The 21,951-nt window shown below is 39.5% G+C and overlaps 1 protein-coding gene and 1 non-coding gene across 6 annotated transcripts in view; both read right to left on the bottom strand.

Annotated features, from left to right (window-relative positions):
• Positions 1-10,516, bottom strand: part of PRCP (prolylcarboxypeptidase) — a 78,602-nt gene extending 68,086 nt beyond the window's left edge. The window contains exons 1-2 of one of the 5 annotated variants that reach the window (XM_032295893.1): positions 9,028-10,067; positions 7,960-7,963 (exon numbers count right to left, since the gene is read on the bottom strand). In XM_032295893.1, coding sequence (XP_032151784.1) covers positions 7,960-7,963; positions 9,028-9,195 — 172 coding nt within the window. In that variant the 5' untranslated portion in view covers positions 9,196-10,067. Of the gene's footprint in view, positions 1-7,959; positions 7,964-9,027; positions 10,068-10,249; positions 10,273-10,351 lie in introns of those variants that run through there. The other 4 variants (XM_032295889.1, XM_032295891.1, XM_032295890.1 and 1 more) reach the window with 4 other exon arrangements.
• On the bottom strand, positions 3,374-3,480 carry LOC116563345. Its single transcript, XR_004274347.1, has one exon. It is a non-coding gene; the product is annotated as a U6 spliceosomal RNA (small nuclear RNA).
• Positions 10,517-21,951: the final 11,435 nt, after the last annotated feature.

Here is a 21,951-nt window from a genome sequence, read left to right as displayed (position 1 = left end):
AGTTTTACTTCTAAAAATGAGGATATGTACCTCATAGGATTGTTGAAGTACATATGAACTGAATATGAACTAATAAGTGGACACAGAGTCATCAGTTTTGTTACCACTGCTTAGATTACAGAGGCATCATGATATCAATGAAAGATCATAGATCTTGAAAGCAACAGATTAAAATGTGACTCACAATATTGTCCTTTAATAGCTTAAGACACTTAACCTCTATCAGATTCAATTAAAACATCTATCTCAAAAATCAATTATATTAATAATAATTAAAGAGATGTAAAGAGTTTAGCATAATATTGAGCTCAGAGTAGATCATCAACAAATGTTCATTCATTCACTTCTCATAAACAATACCTAGGATTTTTTAAATTGCAAATCAGAAAAATATTTTTATAAATTCTCCTGTTACAAACATATTTTTAAACAGATAATAAAAATTTTCAATACAGAATTATCCTTTTTATTATTATTCAACACTTACCAAAGCACACTTGAGATTATAAAAATCTCTAAATCGCCAGGCGTGGTGGCTCAAGCCTGTAATCCCAGCACTTTGGGAGGCTGAGGCGGGTGGATCACGAGGTCAAGAGATCGAGACCATCCTGGTCAACATGGTGAAACCCCGTCTCTACTAAAAATACAAAAAATTAGCTGGGCATGGTGGTGCGTGCCTGTAATCCCAGCTACTCAGGAGGCTGAGGCAGGAGAATTGCCTGAACCCAGGAGGCGGAGGTTGCGGTGAGCCGAGATCGCGCCATTGCACTCCAGCCTGGGTAACAAGAGCGAAACTCCGTCTCAAAAAAAAAAAAATCTCTAAATCAATTTTTTTCTATTATAATAAAAATGGACAAAACAATTATTTTTAATCACTGAACAATGGTATTAATAAATAAGTTCCTCTTTATCATGTGTTTTACTGTATATACACAACAGGTCAGTACACTATTATAATGATGACAAGTTAAGCAAGAAAATATTTTAAAAATCTGCCTCACTTCAGGGCTGTTTCTTGAAGCAATCCATGAGTTGGAGTCAGATGAATGCCAAGACATTACACAATTTTCAATGCTTTTCCATGTTGTTTAGATACAAGTTTGAGTATATGCAATTGGAATGGTCAACAAGCACAATTTGAGCTCCTTCAGGATATAGTCATCTCTTCCTGGCCAGGACTTAGCCCAGTGCCTGACATATAAAAGGTACTGGATCAGCACTGAATAGGTAGGTGGGTGGGTGGGTGGATAAGTGACTGATTAAGTATGGTAATCATTAGTGCTGTCTCTCTGTCTAGGCACTACAAAGCCAATACTTTTTGTCTCCCTATCCTGTGATTGGGTACAGTCCTTTAACCAGTTCTGGCTAAGGAATTGTGAAAGGAAGTAACATAAATAATTTCCATTTCGGAGCATTTATATGAGACCTTCCATGTTCTTTTTCCACAGATAAGTGATTATGAAAGGATATGCTAAAAAGGAAAACCCATCAACCACTCAGTCTCTGAGTGAACATAATGAGCACAGCTCTCTCCTCATTCAATTGGAAGTTTATGACAGTAAGAGTCATACATTTTGTTAGGTTAAGTGACTAAAATTCATAAATTTTACTACAGCAGCAAAACCTAACCTATCCTGGATAATACAAGCAAGTTAATTACATTCATTTCAGAACTAGAAATTTATCAGAGTTTAATTTCAAAAAAAAAAACCAAAATGAAACAGATAAGCAGTATAGCTCAGTATAATAATTTAACCTCTCTGTATGATAGTTTTCTTGCTTGCCGAGTTTGATGGCTCATGCCTGTAATCCTAGCACTTTGGGAGACCAAGGCAGGAGGATTGCTTGAGAACAAGAGTTCAAGACCAGCCCGGGCAACATAATGAGATCCCATCTCTACAAAAAGATTTAAAAAAAATTGGCCAGGGATTGTGATATACACGTGTAGTCCCAGCTACCCAGGAGGTTGACGTGGGAGGATGACTTGAGCCCAGAGGTTCAAGGTTTTTGTGAACTATGATCGCACCACTGCACTCCAGCCTGGGTGACAGAGCAAGATCCTACCTAAAAACAAACAAACAAAAAAGATAGTTATCTTGCCTACGAAATGGAATAATAGCATCTACCTCACAGGATAGTAACAGGGATCAAATAAATGAATGTCTATTAGTACTTAGGATAATATTTAGGGTATTTGAAGCTTTCAATAAATGGTAGTATATTATTATTAATAATGCATTAGACACATTTACATTATATATGTCATTTTACTCTCATTTCTTACTCCCTATTCATTTTAATTTATGGTCAATTTTTTCAATTCAAAATATCTTTATTAAGAAGTACCATATCCTCTCAGAACCACAAGAAAAAAAAATAAAAGCTAAGTACCATGCAAGGCACTAGGAATGAAGACAAATAAGATCTACCATCGAGGTATTTTTTTCCTTACCTATGATTCTCCTTTCTTCTCCAATAGAGCCACAGCCAAGCAAACTCCCAAATCACAAACACAATGTTCTATTATATTATAATATATATCAACTATGCAATGTTATAAATATTATATCAATTGAAGAGGTGATTACTTTTTAATTTAAAAACACTTTATATGTTATGGGTCTGTGTCTTATTCAAAGTCAAGATGGAAAAGTTGTTTAGGTCCAATTCAACAAAGGCAATTAATGTTATGGCAAAAAACAGAACTTGTACCCCACATTCCCACTGCTCTGATACACTGATAGGTGTATCAGAGATCAGTAGATCCAATCCATCTATGTTACAAATTAGTACAATTATCTAGAGGGTTAAGCAACTTGCCCAAGAGTATGATGTGAGTTAGTGGCAGGGCTGATCCAAGAGCCCAAACTTTGAAAATGTTTTAAAAGTCTAAATTCTCTAAAGCGCAAAGTCCCTGCAACATACTGACAGAGGAATATAAACAAAACAGTGAAAAACCTAAAGTTAATTTTTATTGAAATTAGATTTTAGCATTAGCTAGTAAGAAATTAAAAACTCGGCCATCAGAAAGACAGTGTTATATTTACTATTATTATAAAGAGAAGGTACTTCCAAAAACCTAAAAGGGTAAATTCATTACCAAATTTCCCCCCAACACTTTATTAACACTTAAAATATCATAGAAAAATAGGAAGAGTTTCACATGTTTCTTTTTATGTATAGAATCTTGTGTGAAAAGAATAATTTCAAGCAAGAAAAAAGGTTAATTCCTACGCCACAAGTTTATTAAAGTATTGATTATATTAATCTTATTGATTTTAAAAAAAGTGAAGGGGCTAATTAAAGCCATGTACATTAGGAAACTGCCAGATAAAAATGTTTTTTGGTTTTTTTAAAAATATTTAATTTATAAAAAAATATGGAACGCTTCACAAATTTGCGTGTCATCCTTACGCAGGGGCCATGCTAATCTTCTCTGTATCGTTCCAATTTTAGTATATGTGCTGCCGAAGCGAGCACGATAAAAATGTTTATCATTTATTGTTTACTAAGTGTAATGCACTATGCTAAATAAGCACTTTACACATACCACCTCTTTTTATAACAAACTTATGGGATAGGTAATACAATTATCCCCATTTTGCTGATTATGAAAATAGGGGCTGCCTCTGAGTAACTTACTCAGGTAGTGGCAGAAATAGAATTTTCTCTCAAATCGGTTTGCCTCTAAAAGATATATAATTTGGGGTTTGTTGTTGTTTTTTATTTTTTGTAGAGACAGAGTCTCACTATGTTGCCCAACCTGGTCTCTAGCTCCTGGCCTCAGGTGAACCTCCTGGCCTCTCAAAATGCTAGGAGCCACCATACCCAGAACTAAAAGCTATGCCTTTAACCACCATCCTGTTCAAGCTCTATCAAGTTTCTAACCCTCTTTTAGATCAAGGTCAATCCATCACATCTAAGGGGGAGGCTACATGATCTCTAAGGCCCCTTCTAAAAATGATTCTGTGTCACAAAACACAGAAATCAGTTCTGAATTCATACAATATTTCTGACAGAATACTCCAGGCCTAAGGGGAAGGCTATCAGATAAGAAGAAGAAAAAGGGGAAGAAAAATTTAAAGGAGGAGGAGAAAGATCATTATCATCATGCCCTTCCAAGGGGCCTAACATAACTAGACATAACATTTTACCAGACATCAGGGCCTCTGTGACAAAAGTGGTCAAGAGGAACCTAGAACAGGATTTGAAAGCAGAACTATAAAGGTTGTACATAAATTTAAATACAGCTTAGCCCACTGATGTGATTCCCCTCACATCAGATGAGGAAGGAGCTGTAGGAAGGCCTTGCAGGAGTCAGTGACCATGAGCTCAATGCTGGGCTAAAACACGGACTTCTAACAGAAACAATGATCAGCAGTTAAATGGGAATAGTGGGGTACTAAGTTTTCAGGGGAGGCATTACCACTACTGTCATACATTTGGATGAGAGTGAATTTTCAGGACAGAGTTGTGAAGGAACTAGCATTTGTTCAATTAAGTTATTTAAATTCCTAGCATGTTCTAGGCACTGTCCATGTGGCTTTCATGTGTTGCCACACTGAACTCTGACAACAACCTTGGTGGATGTGATGATTAATTTTATATGAGACTTTATAGGCCATGGTGCCCAGCTATTTGGTCTAACATCATTCTAGATGTTTTGTGAAGGTATTTTTTTGGTGACTAACATTTAAATCAGTGGACTTTAAGCAGATTACCTTCCATAATTTCGGTGGGTCTTACCTAATCAGTTTAAGGCCTTAATAGAAAAAAAGTTGATTTTCCCTCACTTTGGGAGGACAAGGCAGGTGGATCACTTGAGGTCAGGAGTTCAAGACCAGCCTGGCCCACAGGATAAAACCCCATCTGCATTTTTCTTTTTTCTTTTTTTTCGCCCTGGTTCTTGCTGACTGTCTGTATTTTTAAAACTGCAAAAATGAGCCAGGCATGGTGGCAGGCACCTGTAATCCTAGGTACTCAGGAGGCTGAGGCAGGAGAATTGCTTGAACCTGGGAGGTAGAGGTTGCAGTGAGCCAAGATTGCACAATTACACTCCAGCCTTGGCCACGGAGTGAGACTCCATCTCAAAAAAAAAAAAAAAAAAGACTGACTTCCCCTAAGCAAGAAGAAATTCTCCCAGTGGAATGTCTGTGCGACCAAAGTGCCAAAGTGCAACTCTTCCCTGGGTTTTCTGCCAACTCTTCCCTGGGTTTCCTGCAACTCTTCCCTGGGTAGCCTGCCAACCTACCCTGATGATTTTGGACTTACTAAGCCTTCACAATTGCATGAGCCAATTCCTTAATAAAAATCTCTCTTGTAGAGAGAGAGACACACAGACATACAGCCTGACAAGAAAATAGGTATTGTTCCCAACTTTACCAATGAGGAAAATGATGGCCTGCCAGTACCCATTCTCCCTTTCCACTATATCACACTCTAAAATGTGTGACTTGGGACTCACATTCTAGCCTGAAGGGCTCAGGTGGGAGGTACAAGGTAGTAAGCATGCAACATTGTAACCATAAGCCACACTTTCCAGGGAGCCCCTTATGACACTGATACCACACATACCACTCATGTACCCAGAGCCTCGATGTGCCCAAGTGATATACTTACCCTTTCTCTAGTCTACTAATTCAGTTATTTCAGGTAAAAATAAAACAAATATTCTTACCTAAATCAGTATTTGAAGACTTTGAGAAAGGAAGAAAAAATAATTAGTAAAGAATTAAAGTAAAAGATAAAATGAAAAATAAAAATCATTTGTGACAAATAATGGTAGGCTTTGCTTTGTTTAGGTTCTTTTTGGATAATCTTGCATTCACTCTCAACAACTATTTATTTTGTGCTTTATATTTTTTATAGGCTCTTCAAGATATTGTAGAGTACTAACTAGCTGGAGGGATATATAAAATATAGTAAATGTGCAGGATGAAAAACGACCAACTAAACTGCCTTAAAGAAGACAAGGATTCACAAAAGAGGTGACTTTCCTGCTGGAATAGATGTATGAGTTTAAATAGTGGAGACAAGGGATGGTATTCCAGACAGAATTTCTGACACAGTATAAGTCACTTGAGTCTGTTAGGTTGCTTAAAGTGCAAGCTGGGATGGGGGGTTATGGCAGAATATAAAGTTGGAACAACCAGCTAGTTTTACATAGTAAGGAACAATGAATTCCCATGCCAAGGAGTTTGAGCTTTATCCTGCAATCAGACTTATGAAGGAATTTCTAAGCAGGGGAGGGACAAGGCCATGAGCTAAGCCTTTTTAGAGACCATTCCATAAAACCACATCCTTTACATACATAGGACAGCTAGGTCCAGCTTGGTCACTGGGGCAGATATAACCACAGATAAATAATTATAAAGTTTGATAAAAATTAAACTTTCAATAAAAACTAAGCCTTACAGCCTTAATAATAGGTTTATTATTAGACGGCATCAAAGTGTTTCATGTGCTCTAACTAAAAAAATTAAAGTTGAGTTTACGCATAGTCCCAACTCAAAATCAATGCTTCAGAAATTGGCAACTAGTATAATTATAATCATGCAATAAATACATACGTAAAAGTTTTCCTCAGAAAATGAAATAAAACTCAATTGGAATTGATGTAAGAAAAATTATTATGTTATTAAATACATACATGGAATCTGTATCCTAAAATATAAATTAAATATAAGCCAGTGGGCAAAAGGTGGCTGAGTAAAGCTGGATTTTGCAAATCATCAAAAATGGTAAAAGAAACAGTGTTGAATTATATTTCTAAAGAGTACAGTGGCCAAGAAAGGAATCTACAATAAAAGAATATAAATTAGGAACTAAGGTACTAACAAATCATTCAGGCCGGGCGCGGTGGCTCAAGCCTGTAATCCCAGCACTTTGGGAGGCCGAGGCGGGTGGATCACGAGGTCAAGAGATTGAGACCATCCTGGTCAACATGGTGAAACCCCGTCTCTACTAAAAATACAAAAAATTAGCTGGGCATGGTGGTGCGTGCCTGTAATCCCGGCTACTCAGGAGGCTGAGGCAGAATTGCCTGAATCCAGAAGGCGGAGGTTGCGGTGAGCCGAGATCGCGCCATTGCACTCCAGCCTGGGTAACATGAGTGAAACTCCGCCTCAAAAAAAAAAAAAACAAATCATTCATTCCCTTCCACCCTTTCATCCTTTCACGCTCTCCTTTTCTGCTAATAGTTCTCTTTTTCATCAATCCCAATGGGATTTTAGAGATCTTCCATTCCAATAGCCTCCCCTCAGTTTTACTTTAGGAATTGAACTCTGCAAATAATTGTATATAAAATCCGAGCATACAAAACAGATAAAAGCATAGAGAGCCACCTGAAAGCGGTCAAGGAGAGAGGGGGTATTGGAGCACTTAATTTGGCCTTCACTTCATCCTTTATCCACTTTCCCTCTGAAACAGCTCTCCAAAGAGCCCTTAATTTTCCTCAGTAAAGTGTAAAGCACATTGGTCCTTGTCCCAACCTTCCTAATTTACAAATGAGGGAATTATGCCCTAGAGAATTAATTTAAGGGAGTTCCCTGAGGGGAGAAAAAAAAAAAACAAAACTATTTCCTGGTACCTCTGCTAAAATTAAAATGTGTCCTCTTTCTCATAAACTTGAACTCAAATGTCTGGGTTAAAAATTGTTTCTTGGCCAGACACACTGGCACACGACTGCAATCTCAGCACTTTGGAAGGCCAAGCCAGGGGGATTACTTGAGCCCATTAGTTCAAGACCAGCCTAGGCAACATGGCAAAACCCTGTCTCTATTTAAAAAAAAATTTTTTAAATTCAATTATTTCTAAGTTATTCTGGAAGTCTATGACATCCCTCTACCACAAATTCCCATCCAAAATTCACATAAGCACTGGGCTCAGTGGCTCACACCTGTAATCCCAACACTTTGGGAGGCTAACACAGAAGGATTATTGAGCCCACGAGTTCAAGACTAGCCTGGGCAACATAGTGAGACCTTGTCTCTACACAATCAACAACCACAAAAATTCGCATAGCTCTATAACCACAAATTACATGAGTGCCTACTTGAGGCCAGATACTCTGCTAGGAAAACATTATCTGCTCTCATTTAACCATCACCAGAAACCCCAAGAGATCAAGAAATTAAGCTCAGAGAAGTACTGTAACCTGCCGAAGGTCACAGAGCTAGCAAGGTGGAATCTGGTTCTATCTGACTGACTCCTAAAGCTAAGCTTCAGACCCTTGCACTCTTTCTAATCCCAGCGTTTTCCAAATATTTTCCAATTTTTACACAGACTTTCAGAAATGCAGAACTGTCAGAATTTCTTGTCATTTCACAGAGGATGTACTTTTGCATCCAACCCTGTGGGGGAATCCCTCATGCTGCAGCCAAGCACAAAGGCATCAAGCCTATTTAAACCTCTAAACTCATGACCATAGAAAGGCTAATCCCCACCCCCACCACAAACTCCGAGCACTCCTTTTACAAGCACAGGCTACATATATTCACTTTTATGGGGAACAGGGACTGTCAACAATAAATAGGCCTACAAAATCATCTCTGAGCTGACCCCTTATGAGAGGCTGGCTTTTAGGTTGCATAACTATCAGATATTATCCATAGGTAAAGATATTAGACTTTGTATTTAGGGCTGCCTTGGGGCAAAGGATGACTATCACCGCAGACTAGGTACCAGAGGTGACATTTAATAATTTGAATTTGAAGGAAGGTCAAGGGAGTTCGGATTGGGGCACCCTCTGGGAGCAGGGGGAGTTGAAGTGACTGTCGTGGCCAATTACAGAACAGCCTGAATCAAGAGTATAGGTCCAGAACTACTATTAAATTATTGGTGACGGAAGGAGAAAATTTAAACAGAACTGGGATTTCAGGCCAACCTCTGGAAAATGTAAGCCAAAAACCGAACAGATCCTAGGCATCAAGCGGTGTGAATTTCGAGGTGGGCTCCGTTGCCCGGGCTCTACGGGTCGGCGTTCCTGGCGGTTGGGCCTGGGACAGCGAAGCTCCCGTTCTCCCTTACCTTCTGCTGGAAGTAGAGAACCGAATAGTTCTTGGCTACGGCTGGGAGGGATGTGGGGTTGGTTGGCAAGTGTAGGCTGCCGAGGGCCCTTAAGGCCGGCCGGAGGGCTATGGTGGCCCAGGGCGCCAGAAACGACAGGAGCAAGAACCGGAGGGCTCGGCGGCCCATGGCTCAGGCTGGTGGCTGCAGTGCGTGTGGGAGGGCGAAAAGGAGGCCGGCAGAGCACACAGCGTAAGCCCTGCCCAGCCCGCAGCTCCGCCCGCCGCAAAACTGCTCCTCCCGGGGGAAACCCAAAGCCAGCCAGCTCCTCAGTCACCGCCCAAACCAGGTCACCCCAGTCACTCTGTCCCGATCCCCGAGGGCACCGCCTCCATTCCACTTGCCTCTCGCGCCATCTGCTCCGTAGCACTCACCTTCATTGCGGTCGCCTCCCCAAGTCTGCCCTTAGCGTGCTAGGGCCTCCTCCTACCTCACTGCTGTATCCCACGCTTTATCTATAGCGCCCCCAACGCCCACCTGTCCTTCAGGTTACCCTGTATCCCTACCATTATCATCACAGCCAAACCCCGCCCGGGCTGCCTCAATTCCACTGCGACACCTCCTGCCCCCCGCAAATCCCACATAATGGCAATAACAGCTACCATGACTATTTATTGAAGGTTCACTACAGGCCAGTATATCTCGAGGCAGGGTGGCACAGGCATCATCTCCTATAACTCAACCATTACAGCAATCTTGTGCGTCCTATATGATTGTTATTCCCAACTACAGATGAGGAAACTGAGGCTCAGAGAGGTGCAGAAACTTGCATTAGATCACTCCGATAGCAGGAAGCGGAGCACGTCGTCGCAGACCGCTGGGTCCAGCTCCAAAGACTGTGCTCTTTGCACCCACCTCCATCATGGAGATTAACCACTCCCTGTGATACTCCGTTCTTGGGTCACCCCAAACTCTTGTTGCTCGCACAACCTATCCATTACAAAGGTCTCCTCATCGCCCCTAAATCCCGCCGGGTCCCGGTCCCTTCTTTCAAGTAACGCCCCCTTTCTTCTCCGGCACCCGAAAACCAAGTCCGCGCCCCACCACCCTCCTGCCACCGCTCCCTTCCTCCCCGCTCCCCTGAGTAGTGCTAGCCCCTAGGACGGCGCCGAGTCTGGCCTCGACAGCTCCCTCAACCCTTTTCATCCAGCTTCCATTCCCTCATTCAGTCACTCCGCCAGACCTCAGGGTGCCCTCGCCCGCTCCACACTTTCTGGGGATCTCTAGCCCCAGGAGGCTCAGCGCTGCTCCAAAACCAACTTTACAGACTGTACTACTGCTCCACCTGTCGGGGAGAAATATTCTACCTGCAGTTTGACGAAAATGGTCGTTTCCTGATGCTTGCAGGAGTTCTTGGCTAAGCGCCACCCTCTGCGGCGCCTTTTTCTGATTGGTTCTGAATAAGCCCGGCCCAAGAGTTACTTCCGGCGGAAAAGGACGCGGGAGATTCGATTGGAAGGCTCCCGGCGGTGTGCGTCACTGTGCGTCGCCTGGGCCCGCTCCTGGTCTTCTGCCTCAGGTGAACTGAGTAAAGGGGCTCTTGGGAAGCCCAAGGGCCGGAGACTCTTAAGATGGCTTTTAACTTCATTTTGAAGGCGACCCAGAGCTCGCACTTGTTTTTTTACAAGTCATTCTCCGTAAACCGGCAGCCATGAGGGTAAGAGTATAAACGTCAGTAATTTTATTTTAGACTCAGTGCTGTGACTATCACCCAGCGAACGTTTATTGAACGCTTACTGTGCCATCGAGGTAGTCGCGGAGTGAGCTTTTAGAATCGGAAATGCAGAGAGGAAAAGGCGCGACTCTTGATTCTGTGATGTTCAAATACTTATTCAGCTTGCGGCTGTGCAGAGTAGTACGTGCCGAAAGGGGGTCTTCCCAACTCCTGTGATGGCTTAGAGGGACCATACTTAACTGAGCCATGTGCTTAAGCCAGAACTTGAACGTTTTTTTCCTTTTCACACCTAGCCAGTCTCTACCAGCCTCTTAAATATCTCAGATCTGTTTACTTCTCTCCATTTTTCACTGACATTATTTTGGTTCGACCCTATGACTGCTACATAGCTGTGACAATACTCCCCCGCCTCAGCTGGTTCTCCTGCTTTCAATCTTGCTACCTTCCAGTCCAGCCTCCACATTGCCGGGCTGATAAAGTTCATATTGACTGAGACACTCCCCATTAAAGACCTTTCAGTCGCTCCTGTTTGCCCTTAGGTTTAAGCCCAAACTCTTTAACATGATTTACAGGCTCTTTCCCGTCTAACTGTTGCCTGCCTTTTCAGCCCCAGTGGCTTTCCACCACTCCAGCCATATAGAATGTCTTGTGTTCCTGAAGGATACTGTCCTCTCTCTCACCCCAAACCATCTTCTGATCCTGTCCCACCTGGCTAATTCTTACTCAATTCGCAAAGCCTTTTAAATCAGAAACCCTTTCCTGACCTCGCAAGACTGGATCATAGAGCACCAAAAAATTGTTTGTTCTGCAGATACTTAAGTACCTCTTTCCTCTGTGCCAAGCACTGCTAGGTACTGGGATCCAATGATGAACAAGGTAAATTCCTGTTCTTATGGAACTTACCTTTTATGGATGGAATTAAGGAGAATTAACGAGGAAACTATGAATTAGACTGGCCTAAGAAGGCCTTTCTAAGGAATTGATATTTAAATTGATGCCGAAAAGATGAGCATGATCCAACCATGCAAGAGAGGGAAGGAAAAACATTCTAAACAGAGTGAACTGGTCATGCAAAGGTCCTGAGACAGGAAAGAGCTTGGCATGTTAATGTTAAAGAATCTAAGGAAAAACCGGTATTGCTGGAATATATTTAGAAAGGACAGTTGTATGAAAGGAGTCTGGAGAGATGGACAGGGGCCAGATCATGGTTAGGATGTTAATCCAGCACCATAAGCAGGAGATAATGGTGGTTTGGACTAAGGTGATGGCAGAACATATGACGGAAAAGTGAATGATAGTTTCTAGGTATGGAAGTAGATTCAAATACCTTCTGATGAGTGTGATGTGGGATATGAAGGAAAGGGAGGAATGACAAATGACTCGTAGGTATCTGACCTGAGTTACTGGTTAGTGAGTAGTACCATTTACTGAGATGGAGGAAAATTGCAGGCAAAGAGGTTTGAGAGGAAACTAAGAATTCAGGTTTTTTAACTATTAAACCTTGATATCCCTATGAGACATCAAATAGAGTTGGCTCTCAGGTAAGCAGTTAAGGTATGGAAGTCTAGAGCTTGCATGTATTATCATTTCATTGATAGTTATATATTGACTGTCTTAGCCAATAGACTATAAATTCCTTGAACACAAGAGCCTGTTTTTTCTCTCTTTAACCCTGTTACCTTCTACATCCCTGTAATAAATGTCCCACAAATGATAGTCAACAGAAAAACTGTACTAAGATTTTCCTGGTTCATGTTTTTCTTTGTTTTTTCTTTTCTCTCTCTTTTTTTTTTTTTTTTTTTTTTTTTTGATCCAGAGTCTCACTCTGTCATCCAGGCTGGAGTGCAGTGTCCCGATCTCAGCTCACTGCAACCTCCGCCTCCTGGGCTCAAGCGATTCTCCTGCCTCAGCCTCCTGAGTAGCTGGGATTACAGGCACGTGTCACCACGCCTGGCTAATTTTTTTGTATTTTTAGTAGAGACAGGGTTTTATCGTGTTAGCCAGTAGGGTCTCAATCTCCTCCCACCTGCCTCAGCCTCCCAAATTGCTGGGATTACAGTCGTGATCCTGGCCTGTTTTTTGCTTGCTTAATTTTCACTCTCTTGCCTGCCTGTCTTACTTTTCTAGAATTTTTGTGTTCATGTCACAAAATTATTTTTTAGGGACTTATCGTGACTGCCTTTAGAAAAATTAAACTAGTATGTGCCCTTGGAGGAGACCATTAGATAGTGTTAAGAAAACAATTCAAAATAGCAACCCTTCCCATAGCTGAGGCCTCTTGGCCTGTAAAATATAAAATAGAAAATTGGAGAATAACAAGGTCACAAAGGTTTTCTTGCAAGGCAAGAGCAGTTTGGAGAGGAATGAAGAAAAGGAGAAAAGTTAGTTATACTTTCTTTGCTTTATGCCATTAGTTTTTTAAAGGAGTGATTTCATGCTTTGGCAGTCTTGAAGCAAATATACACATAGTTTCTTTCAAGTGTAAAGCTTGAGCAAAGAATGTAATGGACTAGAAAGACTAATAAGCTACTCATCAGAAGGCATGAGTTTCAGACCTGATTCCTCCTAATTCCTGACCTTTAATTAGTTATTTAATTCTCTTAGTGGATCAGATAATGATGAAAAGCACTTTGCAAACGTAAAGCAGTCAAATGAACTCAAACTGGATTATGAACTTTAAGATAGAATCCACATCTTACACTTTTCTCTTCAGCCCCATTCCCAGATGCCAATTTACACTAAATACTAATTGAACTTTTTCTCTATGATCTAATATATAATAAGAATTAGTCTAGATTTTCTAATCTAGTCCAGTTATTCTAGATTTTCTAGTCTAGCCCAAAGAAGGAAAAAAGATGTGTTGGTATGTGCATGTATGGGCACTTTTTTTTCATAAACGATTAAGATGCCTTCTGAGAACTTGCTTATAAGGTGGTTAAACTGAAAGGTCACCAAATAATGGATTAGAGCAAAGAATTATAAAATCTAAATGAGACTGAGATGCTATCAGGCCTCTGGGATTTAACTGTAACCATGTTTATCACAGGCGTTACTGAATGTCAGATAGTCGCAGTGAGTAACTGAGGCTATTGGTTTTCAAGTGTGAACAATTTGGCCATTACCTGGGAACTTATGAAAATGCAGACTCTCAGGCCCTTATCCCAGACTTACTGAATCAAATTCTGGAGTTAGAGCCCAGCAATCTGTTTTATCAAGCCTCCTGGGTGATGTTGATATAAAGTTTGAGAAATACTTGTCTAGTATGAAAATGAGATGCAGAGGTTATAATCAATGAGTTTATATAACTGATACCACTGACAAAACCATCTCTAGAATGAAAAAGATGCATCAAGCATTAGCTTGATTCCATTAAATAGTTGATTCACCACACAGCTCTTCTTCAAGCAACTTTCTGTTTATGATTTAAGTATAATATATAGTAGTACCAAATGTACATATATGGGATTCTGATATGTCCCTTCCCTGTGATGGTAATTTTTCATGTTAAATTACTAAAACATCTTTGGATTATGGTTCAACTCCCCATATGGCTTGTCTAAAAGGAGAGAAAGCAAGTATTCCAGAATATTCCATGGTAAATTAGATATGTACTATAGTGTGTCCACATGGACCCCACATATTTCGATAAACATAAGTCTATTGGAGCCTTCATTCCTGGATATTGACCTAGGTAATCCCTGGGCTTTCAAAACAAAGGCCAACTGAGGCCTTAATTAGTTCTGCCCCAACATTTATACTTTTGTCTCTCTTTGTACCCTCCTTATTTCTACTCTTATGTGTGAGAGATTTAAAGGAATCAAGATTTTCTTTGTATATGAATATCCAGTATTTTTATTACATTTATTAATTTTTTCTCATTATAAAAGTGATACACTTAGAAAATATTTTAGATATATAAAGGAAATAAAAATCACCCTTAACATTACCACACTGAGAAAATACTTTTTAAAAATTAGATTATATATTTTCCTAACTATCCTCTTCTCTTTCCCCATCCCTCCCATCAAAAACTAAATTAGTCCCCTTGTTATATTTTCTCATGGCACTGTATGCATTTCCTGTGTAGAATTTGCCAGAATTGAAGTTACATTTTTTGTGATTGTTTATGTAATGTCTGTCTCTTATACTAGACTGTAAGTCTAGTGACTAGGTAGAGACCTTGTCTGTTTGTCCATCAATCACACTATCCCTACCTGGCATTTAGCAGCTGCACAGTTAATAACTGATGAATAAATAAATGTGTTAGCGTATTAAATTGGAATATGATTTTCTGTGATGGAGCTGAAAGAAATGTAATACTATATCATCATTCTTCTCAATAAATCTGAGAAGAAAGAGAAATTGCAAAGATATGATGTATGAAATTGTTCCCAAGTATATCATCATGTCTTTGTAATTTTAGTGTTTACTTATTTCTTATGTTTCATTTAATTATTCATCAGACATGCAGTCACTATACTGCAAGTCAAGCAGTAGAGAGAGACAGAGAAATAAAACAAACTATAAAACACCCCAGAGCCTAGGTTAAAAAATAAATAAATACAAAAATAAATAAATAAACTAGGTGGCAAATATGAAGGAAATACTATGAAAACACCAAAGAAAATAGTTAACAGTAACTGTCTGAAAGGATCTTATTCTGTTATTGTCCAGCAGACAATAAACGGGAGGCCTTTTTGCCATTTGCTGGGGTCCACCAGGTGAAATACAAATAGTAAAAATACTAATGATCCCTTTCATTACAGTTCTCAAATTTGCTGTTTTTAATAGATTTTTTTAGACTTACTTATATGATCCACTAGAGGGCAATAAACCCTTAAAGACACTGTAAGCAACCTTTAAAAGCATAGTAGTAAGTGCTGGCACAATTAATTTATAAATAAATCCAAAATTTCCTGCTTAAGTTTTTCATTTATTCGTGAGTTGTCTGCCCAATTAGTAAATTTTTTTAGGATAGACAGTATCTTATTTTTACTTAGCCCAGTGTACTAGTCATGTTACAAATTTATTCCATTTCCTAAAGTTTGAATAGCAATTGTGTAAAGAATATGATTTGATGAATGCCCATATTGTTGTGGTACAGTGTACAATTCTGTTTTAGAGCCCTAAAGAAAATAGTCTCTGCTCACAATATGACTACAAGTTAAAAAATTAGAAGTGAGAATAAGATGTAAGTAATGATTAAAATAAGTACTAAATAAGATACTGTGTATGAAACTAGTTTGTGTATTTTATATACAAATATAAGATAATCTTATGATTTGGTAAAATTGTGTTTTATATTTAATGCTATGTGGCAAAATTGTGGCTTAGGAAGAGGAACTGCAAGTCATGAAGAAGATTAATATCTGAAGTTCAGATTGACAATTTCCGAGCTTTGCACTGAAAATATAAGCAGATAGTCCTTCTAAGATCTTACTCTGGGTCCAGTAAAAAAAAAAAAAAAAAGTATTAACAGATAAATTTAATATAATGTGGCATGTGATGAATTAAAGAGTAATTTAGCTTCTGGGAAAATGTCATAGAAAAAAAGACTTCTAGGAAGGATCTTAAAGAAGAATAAGCATTACCAAAAGAATGAAAGAGCATTTTAGAGAGAAGAATGGAAAAAAGCAAAGGCATAGAAATGTGAAACATACTGTGGGGGTAGGGAAGCAAGGAACACAACTCAGATTGTTTCTCTTAGCATAAATTACTGGCACATAAAGAGCAAAAGAGAAAGTTAAGAGAATAGGCATTAGGGAGAATAAAACCAAATAGACGATACACTACAATAGACAAAACAAATGGTAGGACTACAAAGGTAAAATAGTATATGGTGTAGAAAAAAAAAAGAGAAGCCATTCTATTTGTTAACAAAGAAAGACTTTTTAGGGAACTTCAAATGAAACAGGAAGAAAATTCTGGTATCATATGCCATATGCCTAATCTGTTATAAAAATTTTCTTAAATTGCAAGATTCTGCTTATAGTTCTTCATTCATTCAATAAATTTTGAGATATGTCTCTGTTGCCCAGGCTGGAGTGCAGTGGCGCAATCACTGCACATGACAGCCTCAATCTCCCAGGTTCAAGCAACCCTCCCATCTCAGCCTCCTGAGTAGCTGGAACTACAAGTGTGCACCACCATGCCCAGCTAATTTTTTTTATTCTTATTTGTAGAGATGAGGTCTCGCTGTGTTGCCCCAGCTGGTCTCAAACTCCTGGGCTCAAGCAATCCCACCTCAGCCTCCCAAAGCAGTTGGGTTGCAGGCCTGATCCACTACACCTGGCCCCATTCAATAACTATTTATTGTAAACTTAGTATATGCTGAGCACGGTAGAGAACAGGATGGACTAGGTCCCTGTCTTTATGAAACTTAGGCTAATGGTGGATAGAATGAACAAAAATAAGTAAGCAAAGACATATATAGGATGACTCTCCAGCATGAATAGTACCACAAAAGATAAAACAGGTGGTGCCATATATACTAAGAGAAAGGAGGAGCCTACTTGGGCTAAAGTGGGACTCTCTGAGGGGATAACATTAAAGATTGAAGGATGGTAAAGAACCAACTCTTCCAAGACTTAAGGGAAGAATATTCTAGGTAAAGAGAACAGTAAGCACAAAACCCTAAGAAGGGAAATTGTTTGGTACGCTTGAGGAGCAGAAAAGAAGGCCAGCATGGCTTAAAATACAGTAATTAAGGAGGAGAATAGTACAAAGTGAGATCAGGGATTGGCAAGATCTAGATGACCCAGGGCTGCACAGATCATTATGAGATGTTGAGACTTCGTTCTAAACAGCAGGATTTTAAGCAGGTAAGAGACAGCATCTTCAGGAGTGAGCTTTATGTTCTTTTAGCTCCCCTAAATCACAGGTGGATGTACCACCATACTATACCCCACTCTAAATTAGATTTTAGAGATGTGGAAGGAAGGTACCTTTTTTGACATAACAGTATTTGTTGTGTTAACTAAAAGTTATAGGAGGTCTTTGTTTTGTGCTAAGCTCCTACACTACACCCCAGTGGACCAGACTAAAAATCAAAATGGAGTAATTTATGCTTCAAAGTTGCACCTCACCAAATCAAAACTACATTGTTATCTGACCTTCCTAGAACTCAGGAGCGAGAAATAAACTTTGATGCTTACAACAAAAAGTAGTCTTATGTTAACCAGTTATTCCTATATTTTTCTGTTTCTCTGTTCCTACTTTAGGAAGAAAGTAACTTTGAAATGACCAAGCTGCTTTTTATTCTTTGTTTCTACTTTCTTCAGCTCTTCTCTGTCTATAAAACCAAACTTCTCTGCTCAGCCCCCGGGACATTTATTCTATTTTACAGAATAAAGTATTTCCCAGTTCTAGAATTGTTACCGGAAAGAGGCCCCAATCCAGACCCCCCGAAAGGGTTCTTGGATCTCGCACAAGAAAGAATTCAGGGCAAGTCCATAAAGTAAGAGCAAGTTTATTAGGAAAGTAAAGGGATAAAAGATATAGAGCAGCCTCAAGGGCTGCTGGTTACCCATTTTTATGGTTATTTCTTGATGATGTGCTAAACAAGGGTTGGATTATGCATGCCTCCCCTTTTTAGACTATATAGGGTAACTTCCTTACCTGACAGCTGGCATTTGTAAACTGTCATGGCACTGGTGGGAGTGTAGCATTGAGGACAACCAGAGGTCACTCTCATCACCATCTTGGTTTTGGTGGGTTTTAGCCAGCTTCTTTACTGCAATCTGTTTTATCAACAAGGTCTTTATGACCTGTATCTTATGCCAACTTCATGTCTCATCTGGTGACTTCAAATGCCTTAACCATCTGGGAATGCAGCCCAGTAAGTCTCAGCTTCATTTTACCCAGCCTCTAGACAAGATGGAGTTGCTTTTGTTCAAACTCCACTGACAGAATCATAAATAAAGCCAATTAAGATGTTTCACAAAATTGTTGTAATTTTGTCTTTTGACAGTTGCGATGGCAAGGAATTTGAGGTTTTAGCACTCATAATGGCAGTTTTCTTTTATCCTTCTTTCTGCCTTTCCTTTGTATCTATATTACCTACCCTACTGTGTCCTTAGAGATTGCCATGTAGCCTAAGGTGACAACCAAATCTAGGAATATGTGATCTGCTTGTGGCAGAACCTTAATGTATACATAAGAGTCCCAACAGGGATAGCAAAAAATTAGGATTAGCTTTTTCTTTTCTGTGCTCCTTTTAATAGCACAGATCAGTGATTTATGTGAATTATTTATCTTTCATCTTTGCAAATTTTCATCTTATTACCTTAGGTGCAAAGATTTTATTTTTATAGAAATGTTGTTTTGATTGACTATCAGGATTAGTATCACTTTAACATCTCCCGTCCATAGTCACCACGTTTCTACATTTCTGATCATCTTTATGGAGTACTATACCGAAAAGATTCTATTATTTTAAAACCAGTGACTTCCAGTCTGTCAGAATTTGCTCATGCCAGTATCAAAAACAGCATCACTCATTTTCAGAAATTGAAAGCTTTTGCCGTGTGTTTACAAATGAAAGTTTCTTAATATAGCTTTATCTCAAACAGTTACAAAGCCCTTTGTTTTAAAGCAAGTATTTTATGCTATAAATAACCTAATCCATTAAAAAAATTAGTAAACAAACCAACCTTATTTTTTTGAGACAGAGTCTTACTGTGTCGCCCAGGCTGGAGTGCAAGTGTGGCATGATCTCAGCTCACTGCAACCTCCGCCTCTGGGGTTCAAGTGATTGTCCTGCCTCAGCCTCCCGAGTAGCTGGGATTACAGGCCCATGCCATCACACCCAGCTAGTTTTTTATATTTTTGGGAGAGACAGGGTTTCACCATTTTGGCAAGGTTGGTCTCAAACTCCTGACCTCAGGTGATCTGGGCCTCCCGAAGTGCTGGGATTATAGACGTGAGCTACCTACCACACCCAGCCACAGACCAATCTTTTAATTTTGGGTTTTTTGTTTTTTGAGAAATAGTCTCACTCTGTCACCCAGGCTGGAGTGCAGTGGCATAAACACGGCTCACTGCAGTCTTCACCTCCTGGGTTCAAGCGATCCTCCCACCTCAGCCTCCCAAGTAGCTGGTACCACAAGCTCATACCATCATGCCCGGCTAATTGTTTTTTGGTTTTTTTTTTTTTTTTAGAGAAATGAGGTCTCACCATGTTGTTCAAGCTGAATTTTTACAAAGAAAATATAAAGAGGGAACATTGCCACAGGCATACCTCGGAGATATTGTAGGTTGGGTTTCTGACTACTGCAATATATTGCAGTAAAGCAAGTCACAAATTTTTTGGTTTCCCAGTGCATATATTAATAAAAGTTATATTTACACTACAGTCTACTAAGTATGCAATAGCATTATGTCTTAAAAAATACATATTTTAATTAAAAATACTTTATTATTTAAAAATGTTAATGGTTATCTGAGCCTTCGATGTGTCAGTTTTATGTAGTGGAGGGTCTTGCCTCAGCATTGATGGTTGCTGACTGCTCGGAGTGGTCGTTGCTGAAGGTTGGGGTAACTGAGGCAATTTCTTAAAATAAGACAACAATGAAGTTTGCTGCATTGATTGACTCTTCCTTTCAGAAAAGATTTTCTATGCCATTTAATGCTGTTTGATAGCATTTTACCCACAGTGAAATGTCTTTCAGAATTGGAGTCAATCTTCTCAGACCCTGCCACTGCTTGTCAGCTAAGCTTATGGAATATTCTAAATCCTTTGTTGTCATTTCAGCAATGTTCACAGCATCCTCACCAGGAGTGGATTCCATATCAAGAAACTACTCTCTTTATTTATCCATAAAAAGCAACTCCTCATAAGTTCATGCCTTATCATGAGATTGCAGCAATTGAGTCACATCTTCAGGCTCCACTTCTAATTCTAGGTCTCTTGCTATTTCCACTAAATCTGCAGTCACTTCCTCCACTAAAGGCTTGAACCCCTCAAAGTCATCCATGAGGACTGGAATCAACTTCTTCCAAACTCCAATTAGTGTTGATATTTTGACTTCCTCCCATCAATCATGAATGTTCTTATTAGCATCTAGAAAGGTGAAACCTTTCCAGAAGATTTTCAACTTACTTTGCCCAGATCCATCAGAAGCAACATAAATGGTAGCTATGGCTTTAAGAAATGTGTTTCTTAAATAATAAGACTTGAAAGTCAAAATGACTCCTTGATCCATGTGTATAGAACGGATCTGTTAACAGGCATAAAAACATCAGTCTCCTTGTGTTATCTCCATCGGCACTCTTGGGTAACCAGGTGTGTTGTCAATGAGCAGTAATATTTTGAAATAAACCTTTTTTTCTGAGCAATAGGTCTCAACTGTGGGCTTAAAATATTCAGTAAATCATGCTCTAAACAGATGTGCTGTCATCTAGGCTTTATTCTTCCATTTCTAGAGCACAGGCAGAGTAGAATTAGTGTAATCCTTAAGGGCCAGGGGATTATTGGAATGGCCAATGAGCACTGGCTTCAATGTCAAGTCACCAGCTGCATTCGCCCCTAAGAAGAAAGTTAGTCTGTTCTTTGAAGCCTTGAAACCAAACACTGACTTCTCTAGCTATGAAAGTCCTAGATGTCATCTTCCTCCCGTATAAGGCAATTTTGTCTACATTTAAAATCTATTGTTTAGTGTAGCCACCTTCATCAGTTATCTTAACTAGATCTTTGGATAACTTGCTGCAGATTCTGCATCAGTACTTGCTGCTTTACCTTGCAGCAAGTCATGGATTATGTTTTGGAGACGGCTTCTTTTCCTGAACTTCAAGAGCCAACCTCTGCTATCTTCAAGCATTTTTTCTGCAGCTTCCTCACCTCTCTCAGCCCTCATAGAATTGAAGAGCGTTAGGGTCTTACTCTGGATTAGGTTTTGATTTAAGGGAATGTTGTGGCTGGTTTGATCTTCTAGCCAGACCACTAAAACTTTCCCCATATCAACAATAAGGCTGTTTTACATTCTTATTTATGTGTTCACTGGAGTAGCACTTTTAATTTCCTTCAATAACATTTTCTTTGCATTCACAACTTTGCTGTTTGGCACAAGAAACCTAACTTTTGGCCTATCTCAGCTTTCAACATGCTTTCCTCACTAACCTTAATTTTTATTTCTGTCTTTTGTTTTAAAACCAAAGACACATGACTCTTCCTTTTACCTGAACACTTAGTCATCGGAGGGTTAATAACTGGC

This window comes from Sapajus apella, unplaced genomic scaffold (genome assembly GCF_009761245.1).
Source record: "Sapajus apella isolate SASKATOON/1434 unplaced genomic scaffold, GSC_monkey_1.0 scaffold34, whole genome shotgun sequence".
Taxonomy (NCBI): domain Eukaryota; kingdom Metazoa; phylum Chordata; class Mammalia; order Primates; family Cebidae; genus Sapajus; species Sapajus apella.
This window is presented reverse-complemented; position numbering and strand designations above follow the sequence as displayed.